Source organism: Giraffa tippelskirchi, chromosome 2 (assembly GCF_054371585.1).
Source record: "Giraffa tippelskirchi isolate mGirTip1 chromosome 2, T2T-mGirTip1v1.2.pri, whole genome shotgun sequence".
Lineage (NCBI taxonomy): Eukaryota > Metazoa > Chordata > Mammalia > Artiodactyla > Giraffidae > Giraffa > Giraffa tippelskirchi.
The window spans coordinates 5,545,759-5,560,863 of NC_137276.1; the positions used below are offsets into that span (position 1 = coordinate 5,545,759).

A 15,105-nucleotide genomic window follows, 5' to 3' on the forward strand; every position below is an offset into this window, starting at 1 on the left:
ACGCAGAGAATCCCATGGACAGAGGAGCCTGGTGGGCTACAGTCCATGGGGTCACAAAGAGTCAAACACAACTGACCAACTGACACTTTCACTTTTCACATTCATTCCACAGAAATAGATTTTGGAAATCCTTCCAATAGTTCAGCCAAAGGAAAGAACAAAAAGGAATGATTTTCAAAAAAGCATGACCCAGAATCAGAAAATAAATCAGGAAGTCACAGAACCCGAATCCACACCAGTCACACCACTTGTAACTATAGAAAGACCAAACTGCTGGGTACTAGGTGAAAGGAGTGGACCAAATGGAGCGTCGGTTCAGTGGGGAGGAGGCCCGAACCAGCTCCGGGAAAGGCAGATCTGTGCACAGAAGGAGCACGTCCTGCTGGTTTTCAGGAAAAACTGTCCCCAAAGCTGACACCTCCCTCCCTCCTTGCTTGGACCAGCCCAGGTCACTCTGCCCCATGAACCACCCATGCAGAGAGCCCCTGCTCTGTGACTTAGAAGGCTAAGAAGTAACACCCATTGCCTCTAGTCTTCTTTAATTTCTTCTCTCGGAGTTGTTTGCAAAGAAAGGCTCCAGATCTCAACATTTATCCAAGGAAAGAGGTAAAGAAACTGCCTAGACAGGAATCTAACCTAAGCCCCTGCCTGCCTCCCCCCAACGCGGGGGACGGGAGAGACTGTCTGTGATGACGCTTGGTACTAGAATGTCCCCTGGGCTGGAGAAGGATGCAAACACTTCATTAGGGCAGAGGCAGCCTTCCTGATTGCGTTAGAACTGCGTGAACCTCAATTATCTCCTCTGGCATTTCAAGGTGAAAATGCTCAGATTCCAACGGCTGCAGAACCACTTGGGGTTGCTGGTTTGTCAAAACAAGATAAGAACACTTATTTTCCGAAATTAAAATTGCCTTTTCTGCAGATGACAGACTGAACAAGAGGATACGGCTTCTCGGCTCCATCCCATTGTAATTTAACAGTAAGACGGTACTTTTCGTGTCTTCCATGGATAACCTGCCCAACACTCCCCAGATTTGCTTCTCCTTTGAGAATAAGGACAAGGGGATGCCAGAAAGAGCACCTGGACTGCAGCACGGTGACCTTACCACCGTTCTGACTTTCTAAAATGAAAGTAAAAAGTCTAATCTGAGAAGAGTTGTTTGGCCCAGTTTCAGTAACGGTGGATGGTGAAGGTGACACAGGAGGAGGTCACACAGGACCCGGAGCAGCACACAGGCCACCCCCACGAACCCTGCACAGCTCCTTCTGGTTCTTACAGCGAGATGGTGCCACTCGACCAGCAGTCTGCAGGGAACCCTCCGAAGCGCAGGCCAACTGGGCTTCTCCACTGAGAGAACAGAATGTCTTAAACAAACATTGATTAGCCAGCAAGCACCAGGCTTGTCACAGCTTGCCCATGTGTCTGAAGACACCCCTGCTTCCTGCCCACGTGGGGCTCCACCAGCAGCCCTGCAATAAACAAGCACTAGAGCAGATACAGAAGAATCCAAGATTCGGGGACAGGCCTGCTGACCTGGAGTTCCCGCAGCCAGCGACAACAGGTTCTGACCTAAGTAGGGTCAAGACACAGATGCGAACTTCAATTCCAGTTCCTGGCCCTAAAAGGGAATCATTTCTAATAATCTAAGTGAAATGTTCTTTAAAATATTAAACTTTTCCTTTTCACTGCAGCTCACACAGAAAACGTCTGAATCAGTGCCAATAAATCCCACTGTGAGAGAACGAGGAACTCGCCCTAATAATTCTAATAATAACGAAATCTAACTACTGCTTGGTGCTAAGTGCCACGGATTATTCCAAACACTTGACATGTTAAGAACTCATTAAAATTCTCAAGCAAACCTACAACCGTGCTATTGTACAGATGAGAAGGCTAAAACTCACAGACGCTAAGCAACCTAAGCTTGCAAGTGACAGAATGGTAACATAAGTCTAGCCAGCAAGTCCCAGGGTTGTGGCCTTGACACCAGGCTTCACACCGTCCCCTGGGAGCCCTACTAGACCCGACAGGGGCCCAGGTAGGGAGCAGCTGGGTGAGTGGAGAACAGCTGGGTGGGGAGTAAGAATCCTAGTTAGTTAGAGCTGAAGCTGTAACTGGAACAAAGGAGAGGAGCTCTTTAAAGAGCAAAAAGAATCTGAAAAGAATATATGTATATATTATACACACACACACACACACACACACACACACACATAACTGAATCACTCTGGTGTAAACCTGAAACTAACACCACCTTGCAAATCAATGCCACTTCAATAAAAACAACTATGTAAAGAAAAAATTTTAAAAAAGAAAGAAATGCAGGAGTATTAAAAGCCAATATCCAGATGAAGTTTAAAAATAATTGCCAAACCTGCAGATGTTTTATCTGAACAACATTAACATTCTGGCTCTTTAAACTCATTGAATAACCACTTTAAAAGAAAAAAAATTATTTTATCCAGCTTGATCCAGCAGAACAAAAATAAACAAGTCACCTGCAACCTTAAAAAATAAAGAGCGAAAAAATAGATTGAAAAGTACAAGACTGAATTTTATTAATATTCACACTAAATAACCAATAATCTCAAGGCAAGACCACATCCATTTATTCATTCATCAAATGGCTGTGAGGAAGCTGCAGTGTGGCGAGCACTCTGTATCCATATATCCATTTCATCAAACATAGAGGGAACAACTCAAAGACAAAAGAAAGGTGTAGAGAAGAACAAGAATTTATTCCATAATCCTATAATGCATCACCTATCTTTTCCAACAAGATTTTTAGGTCTGTTAAGAGGAAAACAGTAATAAAAATGATCCCAGTAAACTCACCACTGGGGAAGGGAAATTTAGAACCACAGGCAAAAGTATATGGAAAAGAGTCTTAACAAAAATACAAAAAGAAGAACTGGTTTTAAAACAACGAAAAAGAACTTACGTGTAGGCTAAGGTTGCACTAAAGTGTTTCTTAATGTAGGTTTCCAAAACAGGATTAAAATGCTGAAATTTTCTATCAGCAATTAGTCCAATGATAAATACCTGTTAAATTAATATTTTCATTAGCAAAAGAAATGCAAACCATTTTGGAATCTTCAGCTGAATCGCCTGCACCCCTGTGTGAGTCAACTGAGCGCTAACATTTTCAGACACAGGCTGGTCAGCCAGTTTACCTCTTCTTCTGCTACCAATTACATTTGCCTAACTACAGCGTTACATTGCCAGAAACTTTCTACCTCTCAATTCATTTGCTTTGATTGGGTTTACAACTGAAAACGCTTTCAAGGTTACTGTGATGGCTCCCGCCCCAGCTTCAAAGGTTGCAACATGAAAGCCCCATAATTTCTGAGCAGATGCAAAGTCAAGGTCTCTTACCAGAGCATCAAACACTAATGTATCAAAGGTCTCGCTCTCCGAGTTCTCCATCATGATGTTGAAGAGGGCATCCAAGGTGTCCTGGAGGAACTGGAGGGACACAAAAGGTCAACAGATGATATAAACTCACCAACTCTCCCTGCAGATTACCTTTGGCAGAACTCCCAACACCCAGCTTTCCCCAACAGCACCTACCAAGCTATGAACTTTGGAGATTTTTCGCAGCCACTATATGCACATAACAAAAATCTGAGATGAGTGAATTCAGAACAAAGACATGCCACTCTAAGTTAAGCAGAGGATGTGCAGCAAGGAAATGCACAGAGCTCATCCCCCACCCGCCATGGGACCTCTCTAACCCTTCTCCTGGTTTTCACCAAGACCAGGAGCTCAACAGCAACCCTGGGAAAACTGAATCTGACTTATCCCGTTCACTCTGAGTGGGACCTGAGCTAGTGAGTGGGCAGAAGCCACAGAGGAACAAATTTCTAGTTTAATAAAGGATCTTCTGCAAACACAGGTGCAAGGACAGAAGAACTATGTGATTCTGAAACTGGGATACAGAGGAGAGGGCCAGGAAGTGCTTAATCTATTTAACAGTAATTTAGAAATCCCTTTATAGCCTATTATGTCACCAAATAAATATTATAGCATAGAATGACAAAATATTATGAACATAATTTTGAAAAAATTAAGAGGCTTCAAAGTTATGTCACCCTAGAAATCCTATTCCTATTCTCCCTATAAAGAAGTATAAGATGAACTAAAAAGGCTACATTGGAAGTAATGAGTTCCCTGTTGGTGGGGTAGGGCAAAATGCCATACAGTGGACTCCTGACCATACAGTGAACTAGTGCCCATACAAGGGGATGAAGTATGTATACATTCATCATCAGTCACTATGTATCTGCACATTGAAACCAGGGTGAGATATCACTTCATCCAGAGTATGGTGACTATCATCAAATAGATGGACAACAGTTAAACACGAGAAAGGCCAAGAGAAACGAGCCCTGATATATAAGCGGGTAGAAATGCAGAACAAGGCAATGGCTTTGGGAAACAGACTGACAATCTATCAAAGGGTTAAATGTAGATTTACCATGTGACTCAACAATCTCATTCCTGGGTATGAAACCAAAAGAATAGAAAACATGTCCACACAAAAATGTGTACACAAATATTCAGGGTAGCTTTATTCACCATGGTCAAAAATGTGGAAACAACCCAAGTGTCCATCACCACATGAATGGATAAACTGATGAACGGAATGCTTGCAGGCTAAGTCACTTCAGTTGTGTCTGACTCTTTGCAACCCCATGAACTGTAGCCTGCCAGGCTCACTGTCCATGGGATTCTGCAGGCAAGAATACTGGAGTGGGTGGCCATTTCCTCCTCCAGGGGATCTTCCCGACCCAAGGATTGAACCCTTGTCTCTTTTGTCTCCTGGGTTGGCAGGCAGGTTCTTTACCACTAGCGCCACCTGGGAAAGCCCATAAACTTTGGCATATCCATACAGTGCAGCATTTATTATTTAAGCATAAAAAGGAATGAAGTTCTGATACATGCCACCACCTGCCTTGAAAGCACTGTACTAAGGAAAAGAAAGTCAATAAGAAAAAATGTTCTATATTGTCATTCAATTTACATAAAGCAGCTGGAATAGTCAAATCTAAATGACAGCTGGTTGCAAGTTGAGTGGAGTGATGGCCAACAGGTATAGGGTTTCTTTTTCTGGTGATGGAAATGTTCTGAAATGAGATTGTTCAGGCAGTTGCACAACTCTGTGGATATACTGAAAACCAGTGAATTGTATGAATTAAAACGGTGTTTTCTGGTATGTGAATTACAGCTCAATCACGTGGTTATTAAAAACACAAGGAGTAAGTGAGACAGTCCCACAGCTAGGACAGAGGGGTGGCTGTGTGTGATCCCTGGACCAGGTGTCCCTTGGTTGCTCAGCCCACACACAGAACTCCAGGGGCTCTATGTCCCCAGAGGATCTCGAGACTGAGAAACCAAACACAAGGATCTGCCCTCCAGCCAGAGCTCACCCGCTAGCCCCCGTAAGCTATGGAAGCTTGCAAACTCAGGGTCCCACAACTCTTTCCTGGTGGCTCAGATGGTAAAGAATCCGCCTGCAATGCGGAAGACCTGGGATGGCTCCCTGGGTCTGGAAGATCCCTTGGAGAAAGGAATGGCTACCCACTCCAGTATTCTTGCCTGGAGAAGTCCATGGACAGAGGAGCCTAGCGGGCTGCAGTCCATGGGATTGCAAAGAGTCAGACACGACTGAGCAACTAACAAAGCTCTTTTTCCCAAGAGAAGACAAGCTCCCAGACTTAGTAAGCAATCTGAGACCCGTCAGGCATAAAATCCTCATTCTGTTCCACTGTGCCTCCGACCCCCTATTCCGTGCCAGGAAGTGTCACATACAAATGGGCAGGGGAATGAAACCAGCCGGACCAAGAGGCATTCTGGTCTAGACATCCACGGCTCTGTCAACCCCATAATTATTTAAGCCTGCACCACCTTCATTACTTTTATATCATTTCCCATCATTTTCAGATTGTAAAAGCTTCGCAAAGGTCAAAACTTGACATCATCTGCTAATAGCCCAATGTTCCTGCCAAGAGACTCCCTAGGTGCCAAGCCCTGGCTTGGCACAGTTCAAGGAAATAGGTCCACCTGCCCCACCCAGAAGAATGACGCAGAAACAGGGGGCGGGGCCTGGGGAGCTGCAGCAGTGCAGGGACAGGCGTGTCCTGAGGGTGGGCCCTCAAACAAGGCCACGAAAGGGCTGCTTTTGCCTCCCGCCCTCTCTCCAAGACCGTCCACCAAAGACCACGATCACCATTTTCATAGGAGCAAATATTTTCTTCAAGCAATGTCACTTTTTCCAAGTGAGCAAATACTTTCAACCATCTATCAGGCAATGTCATCTTTCTCGTAAAAGTTACAAATACACAGGGACTTCTCTGGTGGTCCAGTGGTTAAGACCTCCTCTTCCAATACAGGGGGTGCAGGCTCAATCCCTGATCAGGGAACTCAGATCACACATGCCTTGAGACCAAAAAACCAAAACACAAAACAGAAGAAATAGTGTAATAAATTCAATAAAGACTCTAAAAATGTTGCTGCGGTTCAGTTGCTAAGCAGTGTCCAACTCTGCGACCACATGGACTGCAGCACACCAGTCCTCCCTGTCCTCCGCTGTCTCCCAGAGTTTGCACGAATTCATGGCCATTGAATCAGTGATGCCATCTAATCATCTCATCCTCTGCAGCTCCCTTCTCCTTCCGCCCTCAATCTTTCCCAGCATCAGGGTCTTGTCCAATAAGTTGACTCTCTGCATCAGGTGGCCAAAGTATTGGAGCTTCAGCTTCAGCATCAGTCTTTCCAATGAATATTCAGAGTTGATTTCCTTTAGGATTGACTGCTTTGATCTCCTTGCTCTCCAAGGGACTCTCAAGTGTCTTCTCCAGCATCCCAATTCAAATAAGTCAATTGTTTGGCGCTCAGTCTTCTCTATGGCCCAACTCTCACATCTGTCCATGACTATTGGAAGAACCATAGTTTTGACTATACGGATCTTTGTCGGCAAAGTCATGTCTCTGCTTTCTAATACACTGTCTAGATTTGTCATAGCTTCTCTTCCAAGGAGCAAGTGCCTTTTAATTTCGTGGCTGCAGTCACTGTCCTCATTGATTTTGGACCCCAAGAAAAGAAAATCTGTCACTGCTTCCACTTTCTCCCGTTCTACTTGCCATGAAGTGATGGGACTGAATGCCATGGTCTTAGTTTTTCTAATGGTGAGTTTCAAGCCGGCTTTTTCACTCTCCTCTTTCACCCTCATCCAGAGGTTCTTTAATTCCTCTAAAGAGTTTCCAAAAAGGGGTACACATCAAAAAAAAAAAAATCTTAAGAAAAAAGTTACAAATACACAAAAGGGAAGTCTTAAATAAGTGGAATAAGACCCACAGCCTGTAAGTGTTCTTCCGTATAATGGAAAGCAGCCCCATGCAGGCTGGGACCCCCATGTGGTCCTTAGATGAGTCCATTCTCACCTCTAGGCCTAAGGGTATTAAGACATGCTGGTGATGAGAAAGAATACTCAGGCAAAGCAGGTAAGGGCCAGACAGGTCCTCCAGGCCTGAGCAGTTCCAGTGAACACAGGAAGGGTCACAAGAGAGGTGAAAAATCATCTCCAGGGATGAAAAATAGGAGATGATAATAGACCAGCTAAAAGGAACAGAGGAAGGCAATAAAACCAGATGGTCAGTGTAACAAAAGTTCAACAGAAATACAAGTAATTCCTGATGTGATACAGGGGCCGAAAAATGAAAGAGGACACAATTTCATTAACTGTGGGTCTTTTAAAGAAGCGCTGTTAAGTTATTCAGCCAGTTTTCATCTGAATTAGGGAATTCATAGAACCCGGGGAAGTTTAAAATACAATTAACATTGTCCAAGCCAGGACAAGAAGACAAGGGCCGGGAAAAGATGATTAAACTTTCAAGATCAGCGAGGATATGTTTGAATGGTTATACAATGAATTTAGGAGAGCAATGCCACCAAATTAATTTATACTGAAGTTTAACCACACTGCTGTTTAATTAAGACCATTTTAAGTAATTAATTTTTACAGAGATAAGGTTGTCTCCCTCCGCAAGCATCTCTCACGGAGGGTACGGGACTAAGGCAGCAGCACAGACGTGGCTGCGGGGACCCTGCTCAGGAGCAACCACGAGGCGGGGGGCCAGCCTGCTGCCACCAGCCCCGGTGAAGCCCAGTGGCCACAGACGGGCACTGCCTTCCATACAAGGAGGAGTCACCGAGCAGATGGGAGACAAGGAGAGACTGAAGAAAATACCAAAACCACCAACAAACTCGAGCGTTTCAAGGGACCTCCAATCATACCCGTCTGACCGTCCAATCTCAGATGAAGATTCAGGAGGGCACCCAGCATTGCTCCAGAGCCTGCTCTGTGCGAGGCTAAGAAATAAACCAAGACTGCAGGGGAGGAAAGCAGCTCAGACTGAGGACTGCGACTTCATGGACACATCATGCACTTCTCCACACCGAAGGAAGGGCTTCTGGGTAAGTCGAGAGCCAACGTTAAGGGTGCAAGGATGGCAGGACGGTGATGAGGATAAATAAGGACACTCTTGGACCACCTCCCAGGGCCAGAACCTTATGCAACCTCCACAACGATCATCTGAACAAGGCACTCTGGCTCTGTCCATTTTACAGCAGGGAAAGGGTGTGTGTTAGTCGCTTAGTCGTGTCCGACTCTGTGACCCCACGGACTGTAGTCTGCCAGGCTCCTCCTCTATCCATAGAATTCCCCAGGCAAGAATACTAGAGTGGGTGGCCATTCCCTTCTCCAAGGGATCTTCCCAGTCCAGGGATCGAACCCGGGTCTCCTGCATTGCAGGCAGATTATTTACTGTCGGAGCCACCAGGGAAGCCCAGCAAAGACACAGGCTACAGCAGGGAAAGCAAGGATTAAACGAGGTTATTTAACCTACGGCAACCCCACAGCGAGGACCCACTGGAAAAGAACCCAGAGCCCTAGACTCAGTTGATTCTAAAGACCGTTCCCATCACAGTGAAGCCAGGCCACCCTGCCCGACCAGGGTCCAAGAAGGACTCTGTCCTCCTAGAGTGCATGTCAGCATCCTGGAGATGCTGGTGGTTTAAGGGGTTGGAGCCAGAACCCCACTGCGGCAGGCCTCGCTTCATCGCACGTGGCGAGTATTCTGGTTTTTACCAATCTGAGGTTTGTGACAACCCTGGATCCAGCAAGTTTATCGGCCCCATTTTTCCAAGAGCACTCACTCACTCGGTGTCTCTGGGTCACATTTTGATAATTCTCACCATATTTCCAGCTTCTTCATTGCTATATTTGTGGTGGTAATGTGATCAGTGATCTCTGATATGACTACTGCAAAAGGATGATCAATCACTGAAGAGTCGGGTGACAGCATTTCTCTCAACAAGGTATTTTTTAATTAAGGTATGGACATGATATTTTTAAATTTTGGAAGGTTTATCGGGGGGGTTGCTTTTATTGAAGGATAGTTTATTTACAATGTGTTAGTTTCAAGGGTACAGCACAGTGGTTCAGTCACACATATATATCCATGTACATATAAATATACATATTATATATTTAATATACATTGTACATATTATAATACATTATATAGTATATATTCTAATATATTATGTATTATATATTGTTTTTTAGATTCTTTTCCATGACAGATTTTTATAAAATAACGAGCTTAGTCCCCTGTGCTGTACACAAGGTCGCTGTTGGTTACCCATTTTATATCGTCCCTAGCTTTTCTGACATGATGCTACTGCACACTCAAAAGACTACAGCAAGGTGTGGGCATCCCTTCGATTTGCATCGAGGAACCAAATAATTCATGTGACCTGCTTTCCTACCACAATGTGAAACCGAACCCATGTCATCCGCTTCAGGACACTGGGATTTGGGAAGAAGATGGGTGCCGGCCTGACCCTTCCCCAGAGGATAAAGGCAAGTTGCAAAGGAGACGGTGCAGAGAACCATAGCTGGTGGTCCAGGCTGACCCGGCAGCAGGCTCTGTCTCTCTTCCTTGGAGGCACGGCTCTACTGTCTTGGGAGGCCGCACCTACATCTGTTCATACACTTTAGGACAACCAAACAGCATGGGGCCCACGTTACCTTCACCACCTCTCCGCCGTCCACCTTCATCAGCTGCCTCAGGTTCTGTTGCAGCAGGTTGGTGTTAGATCGCCACTTCAGGAGCCCCAGCAGGTCCACTGGAAACAGGAAAAGACAATCAGTTCCTCTCAGCAAGGACCCGGTCTCCCTCATACACCCATCACATCAGGTCTCCAACATCATTTTTTGAACAGAAAAACCAGGTCTATTTGGAAATGTTCGCCAGCTAAATATTTCAATACTTTCTAGAGGCATCCTTGATGCCCAGTGCAGCTGAATTCATTACTTTCAACTACATTTACCATGAAATGATTTACAAACAAAAGCTTCAGAAAGGCAGCTGGGAGCCCGTGAAAGACTAGCCTTTCCACCTACAAGAAGGCAAATCAGAGCGGCAGCAGGCCTGCAAGGCCGCTCCTGGCGGCTTCTCCCCAGCAGTTATTCCCTGCTTGAGAATAAGACTCTTACTTTTTAAGATAAAATAATATAAAATAAGGGCTTCCCCGATGGCTCAGCAGTAAAGAAACCACCGCAATGTGGGAGACGCAGGAGATGTGGGTTCAATCCTTGGGTTGGGAAGATCCCCTGGAGGAGGAAACGGCAACCCACTCTAGTATTCTTGCCTGGGAAATCCTATGGACAGAGGAGCCTGGCGAGCCACAGTCCAAGGGGTCGCAAAGAGTCAGACATGACTGAGCGCCTGGGCATGCAATATAAAATAACCAACTCAAATGCAGTACTGAGAATGCAAGGGGACAGTCCCTGAAGGAGAAAGGAATGCTGGCCACTGCTGTACTGAGCCTGTCGTCCTCACCAAAGCTGGGCCTTTCTGTGAGTCTTTATGCTTATTTCCTAATAGAAAAACCACAAGTTGAATGCATTGGTTTTTGCAGACTAAATGTGGAAGACAATGTTGACAAACGATTTTGTTTAAGGCATGAAGACAGACTTCAAAACATCTCTAGGAAAAGACGTGGGCCTACACAACTCTCACTTGAAGTCATATTAATATCCCATTACATGAAAAAAACACAATTAGCAAAGCATATCTAATGTACTGTTTATGCTCATCAGGAATGAACTTCTGCTACAGACACTGTCTCTATAAGAAAAACCCTAGTCAATACTGAAAAGAAAAACATAATTTTGGCAATAGGGTAGAATTTCAGGAAACACAAGACAACAATTATAATTTAAGGATGTGAAAGTGTTAGTCGCTCAGTCATGTCAGACTCTTTGCAACCCCATGTAGCCTGCCAACCTCCTCTGTCCTTGGGGTTTCCCAGGCAAGAATACTGGAGTAGGAAGCCATGCCCTCCTCCAGGGGATCTTCTCGACCCAGGGATCAAACCCAGGTCTCCTGCATTACCATCTGAGTGATCAGGGAAAACCCATAAATATCAAACCACATAAAAGGCATATAGGTGATGAGCACCAAACACATATTCTCATTTATATGACCTTACCCAAGCACAGGTGTGGAAGGTAAGAGTTACAAACAGGAAAATGCAGGAACATCCTAGTGTATTTGGAATATAAAAAGCATAGATTCAAGCATCAGTTGGGCCATGCTGAGAGTTGGACCATAAAGAGGGCTGAGTGCCAAAGAACTGATGCTTTTGAACTGTGGTGTTGGATAAGACTCTTCAGAACCCCTTGGACAGCAAGGAGATCAAACCAGTTATTCCTAAAGGAAATCAATCCTGAATATTCATTGGAGGGACTGATGCTGAAGCTGGAGCTCCAGTACTTTGGCCACCTGATGCGAAGAACTGACTCATTAGAAAAGACACTGATGGTGGGAAAGATTGAAGGTGGGAGGAGAAGGGGACGACAGAGGATGAGATGGTTAGATGGCATCACCGACTCAATGGACATGAGTTTGAACAAGTTCCGGGAGATGATGAAGGACAGGGAAGCCTGACGTGCTGCAGTCCATGGGGTCACAGAGAGTCGGACATGACTGCGCAACTCAACAGCAACAACAACCGCTATATGACCTTGGACAAGTACCTTCACCTCAGTTTTCCTATCTGAACAATGGGTGCATAGTTCCCTGAGTCACAGGGTTGGTACAAGAATTAAATAGTAAGACATGGAAAAAGCACTTAGCATGATGCCCGGCAGGAAGACCTGCAGCAGCCATCCATCAAAGAGATGAACATTTTAGTCATTCATCAAGAAAGCTGACACATTTTGATTTCTAATCAAAAGGGAAAGGGCTACATCCTGCTCAGTCATGCTCTCAGCCTGGGGGTTAAGGGAGCTTTCTACCTCATAAGAATTACCAGCAATTTTTTTTTTTTTTTTAAACAGAGGCTAATTAATAATCTGGATCCATTCAAGCAAAGTTAGTGGCACTCTGGATTAGAGGGAGGCTGAGGTTCAGTGACTCTATGCTATACTTTTGAGAAAAGATCATCATATTAGTCACTCAGTCATGTCTGACTCTTTGCAACCCTATGGACTGTAGCCACCCAGGCTTCTCTGTCTATGGAATTCTCCAGGCGAGAATACTGGAGTGGGTTGCCATTCCCTTCTCCAGGGGATCTTCCGGACCTAGGGTTGAAACCCAAGTCTCCTGAACTGCAGGCAGATTCTTTACCACCTGAGCCACAAGGGAAGCCCTTGAGATACTGGGGACTGAGAGAGGTCAGAGAGGGCAGGGATCTAGGGGCTGGCCAAGCTCCCCCTCCTCAAAGGTGTCTGTCCACTGCTAACTGGCCCAGCTGTATCTGAGAACACCTTTGAGGAGGGGGAGCTGGACCAGCCCCCTAGGTGCCCAGCCCTCCCTGCCCTCTCTCAGCCCCCAGCAGCCACGGCAGTCTGGCCTGTAATGACTCTCTCTTTCTCACTCAGCAGTGAGCTGATTCAGGAGAGGAACCACACCTCCGGCTTTGCTTCCTCTCCCCCATAGCATCCAGCATAACGCTGAGAACAGAGAGGTTTCACACAAATCTCGATGAGTAACGCAGCCAACCCTTTTCCCTAAGTATTGGACCGTCACAGGAACAAATTACGGTCTCAGAAAAAATGACTACCTCAAATGAGAATCTGGGACTCAATGCCAGCTGGGGCAACTCCATCTCGCACACGCCTGACATGCCACCATCCCGAGAAGAGGCATTGCTGGCTGGTGTGAAATGAACAACGAAAGCGGGGTCCCCCTGGCTTTCGGTAAGCTGCATCGCTGAGAACAGATTTCCTGGTTGCCCGGCAACAGCCGCTGCGGAAACCAGGGTGCCCTGCCCTCAGTTGCAGGCAGGGGACTACCCTGAGACTGGTGGAACTCGACGAGTTAGTAAGTCAGACACGGTGAGACACATCTCCCTGGGAAATTACTGTGACTTAATACCTTGAGGATGTCCTGGTTCACCGTCCTCTTCTCAAGGGACATGCAGGTTAAGGAGGATACTGTGGGTGGGCCCTACCTACCTGCTATTCAGAACACTGTTTAAGGGGAAACATATTCAAATTGCAAATAACAGCTTCCAAACATGCTTCTGGAATATGACCCATAGGTAAGAGGGTGGCTTATTATGCAGCAAAGATGGCACGACACAGCAGAAGCTGAGGTATTCCATCAGAGAGGCTGCCCTGAGTCCAAAGAGGCCCTAGAATAGGGGTCTCCAACCTCTGGAATCTGATGCCTGATGATCTGAGGTGGAGCTGATGTAACAATCACAGAAATAAAGTGCACAATAAACGCTATGTGCTTGAATCACCCCAAAACTACCCCACCCAGCCCTCTACCCCCCAGTCCATGGAAAAACTGTCTTTCACAAAACTGGTCCCTGCTGCCAATAAGGTTGGGGACCGCTGTCTAGAAGGAGTAGCCGGTCATCAGGCGAGTGGACTGTGAAGGCTGTATCCAGGGTGACATCTGACCTATGGGGTCATCCTCGCTATAACCCAGTCTCAAACCAGCGCCCAACCTGCCGATGGCATCTTTCCCGGGAAATTAAACTTGCAAACCGCCTGCACATAACCTACCCTTCCCCATGCATTCAGGGAATCCAATGCCCCCAGGCAGGGTTTTCACCTGCTCAGAGCATGACCCCAGGGTGGGAGAATTCAAAATGCGCCAGGCAAACCATGATAAGAAGGTATTGTTAGAAAGATGTATCCAAGTGGCCTTCAAGCACCTGAGTGACATGCTACTCTCCGCCACACATCCTCCCACCCCCCGCCCCCCAGCCGGTCTGAATTTACGTGAGACAAATGGTGAGAGAACTTGGCTTGCAGAGCCCAGCACAACCAGGCGGAGACAGCAGGCAGGGAAAGTCTGAACAGGGCCCACACACCCCACACCAGCGCACCCTCTGCTACCAAGCAGGGGCTTCCAGAAGATGGGGCTAATTTTGGCCCCTGATTATCCTGTTAAAGTCCAAACAATGAGTGTCCCTTGGGCCCCAGCTTTAAGGAAAACCCCCGGGACACAATTCATGACAGCAACAGATATTAATAATCAAAATCCATATTGGGTGGCTAAGAGGGAAAAATTGGATTTTCAAGCTGACTTTCAAGAGAGCATGAAGCTTCCCAGCACAGCTATGAGATGGTCACATTCGGGAAGCCAGATTTTTCAGTGTAGGATCTGTGCAGAGGGGTCTCTGCCTCGACCAGACAGTGTGCTCTGAATCAGAAGGGGCCCCTGGCCGGGCGGCCACGCTGCAGGGAGGCTGTGAGCAGCAAGGATAAGGATGCGGAGCCTCGCTGCCGGAGCGGGGACGGACGCCGGGCACCATCTGATGCTGCCTTAAGACTATGCTTTGGGGTGAGTGCGTCGGCAAGGGGCACCTTATCTCCTCGTCGGGGGGACTAGAAATGTCATCAACAGCAACTTTTAAAACTAAAGGTAACTGGTAATTATTTCAATGAGCAGAGGGGAGAGGGGCAGGCCCAAGAGGGTGGAGTCTCACACCCTACACCTCCCATGGCCCTCAGAGAGCCCTAGGAGACAGGCATTATAACCAGGACACAGATGAGGAACACGAGCTTGGGGACCCCA

General features: G+C 46.4%; 1 protein-coding gene across 3 annotated transcripts in view; it reads right to left on the minus strand.

Moving 5' to 3' along the window:
* The window catches only part of DOCK1 (dedicator of cytokinesis 1), a 556,115-nt gene that overhangs the window by 435,142 nt on the left and 105,868 nt on the right, over nt 1-15,105 (minus strand). For all 3 annotated transcript variants that reach the window (XM_081533032.1, XM_081533022.1, XM_081533018.1), the window contains exons 19-21: nt 10,095-10,192; nt 3,377-3,466; nt 2,943-3,043 (exon numbers count right to left, since the gene is read on the minus strand). In XM_081533032.1, the coding sequence (XP_081389158.1) occupies nt 2,943-3,043; nt 3,377-3,466; nt 10,095-10,192 (289 nt within the window). The remainder of the gene's footprint in view (nt 1-2,942; nt 3,044-3,376; nt 3,467-10,094; nt 10,193-15,105) is intronic.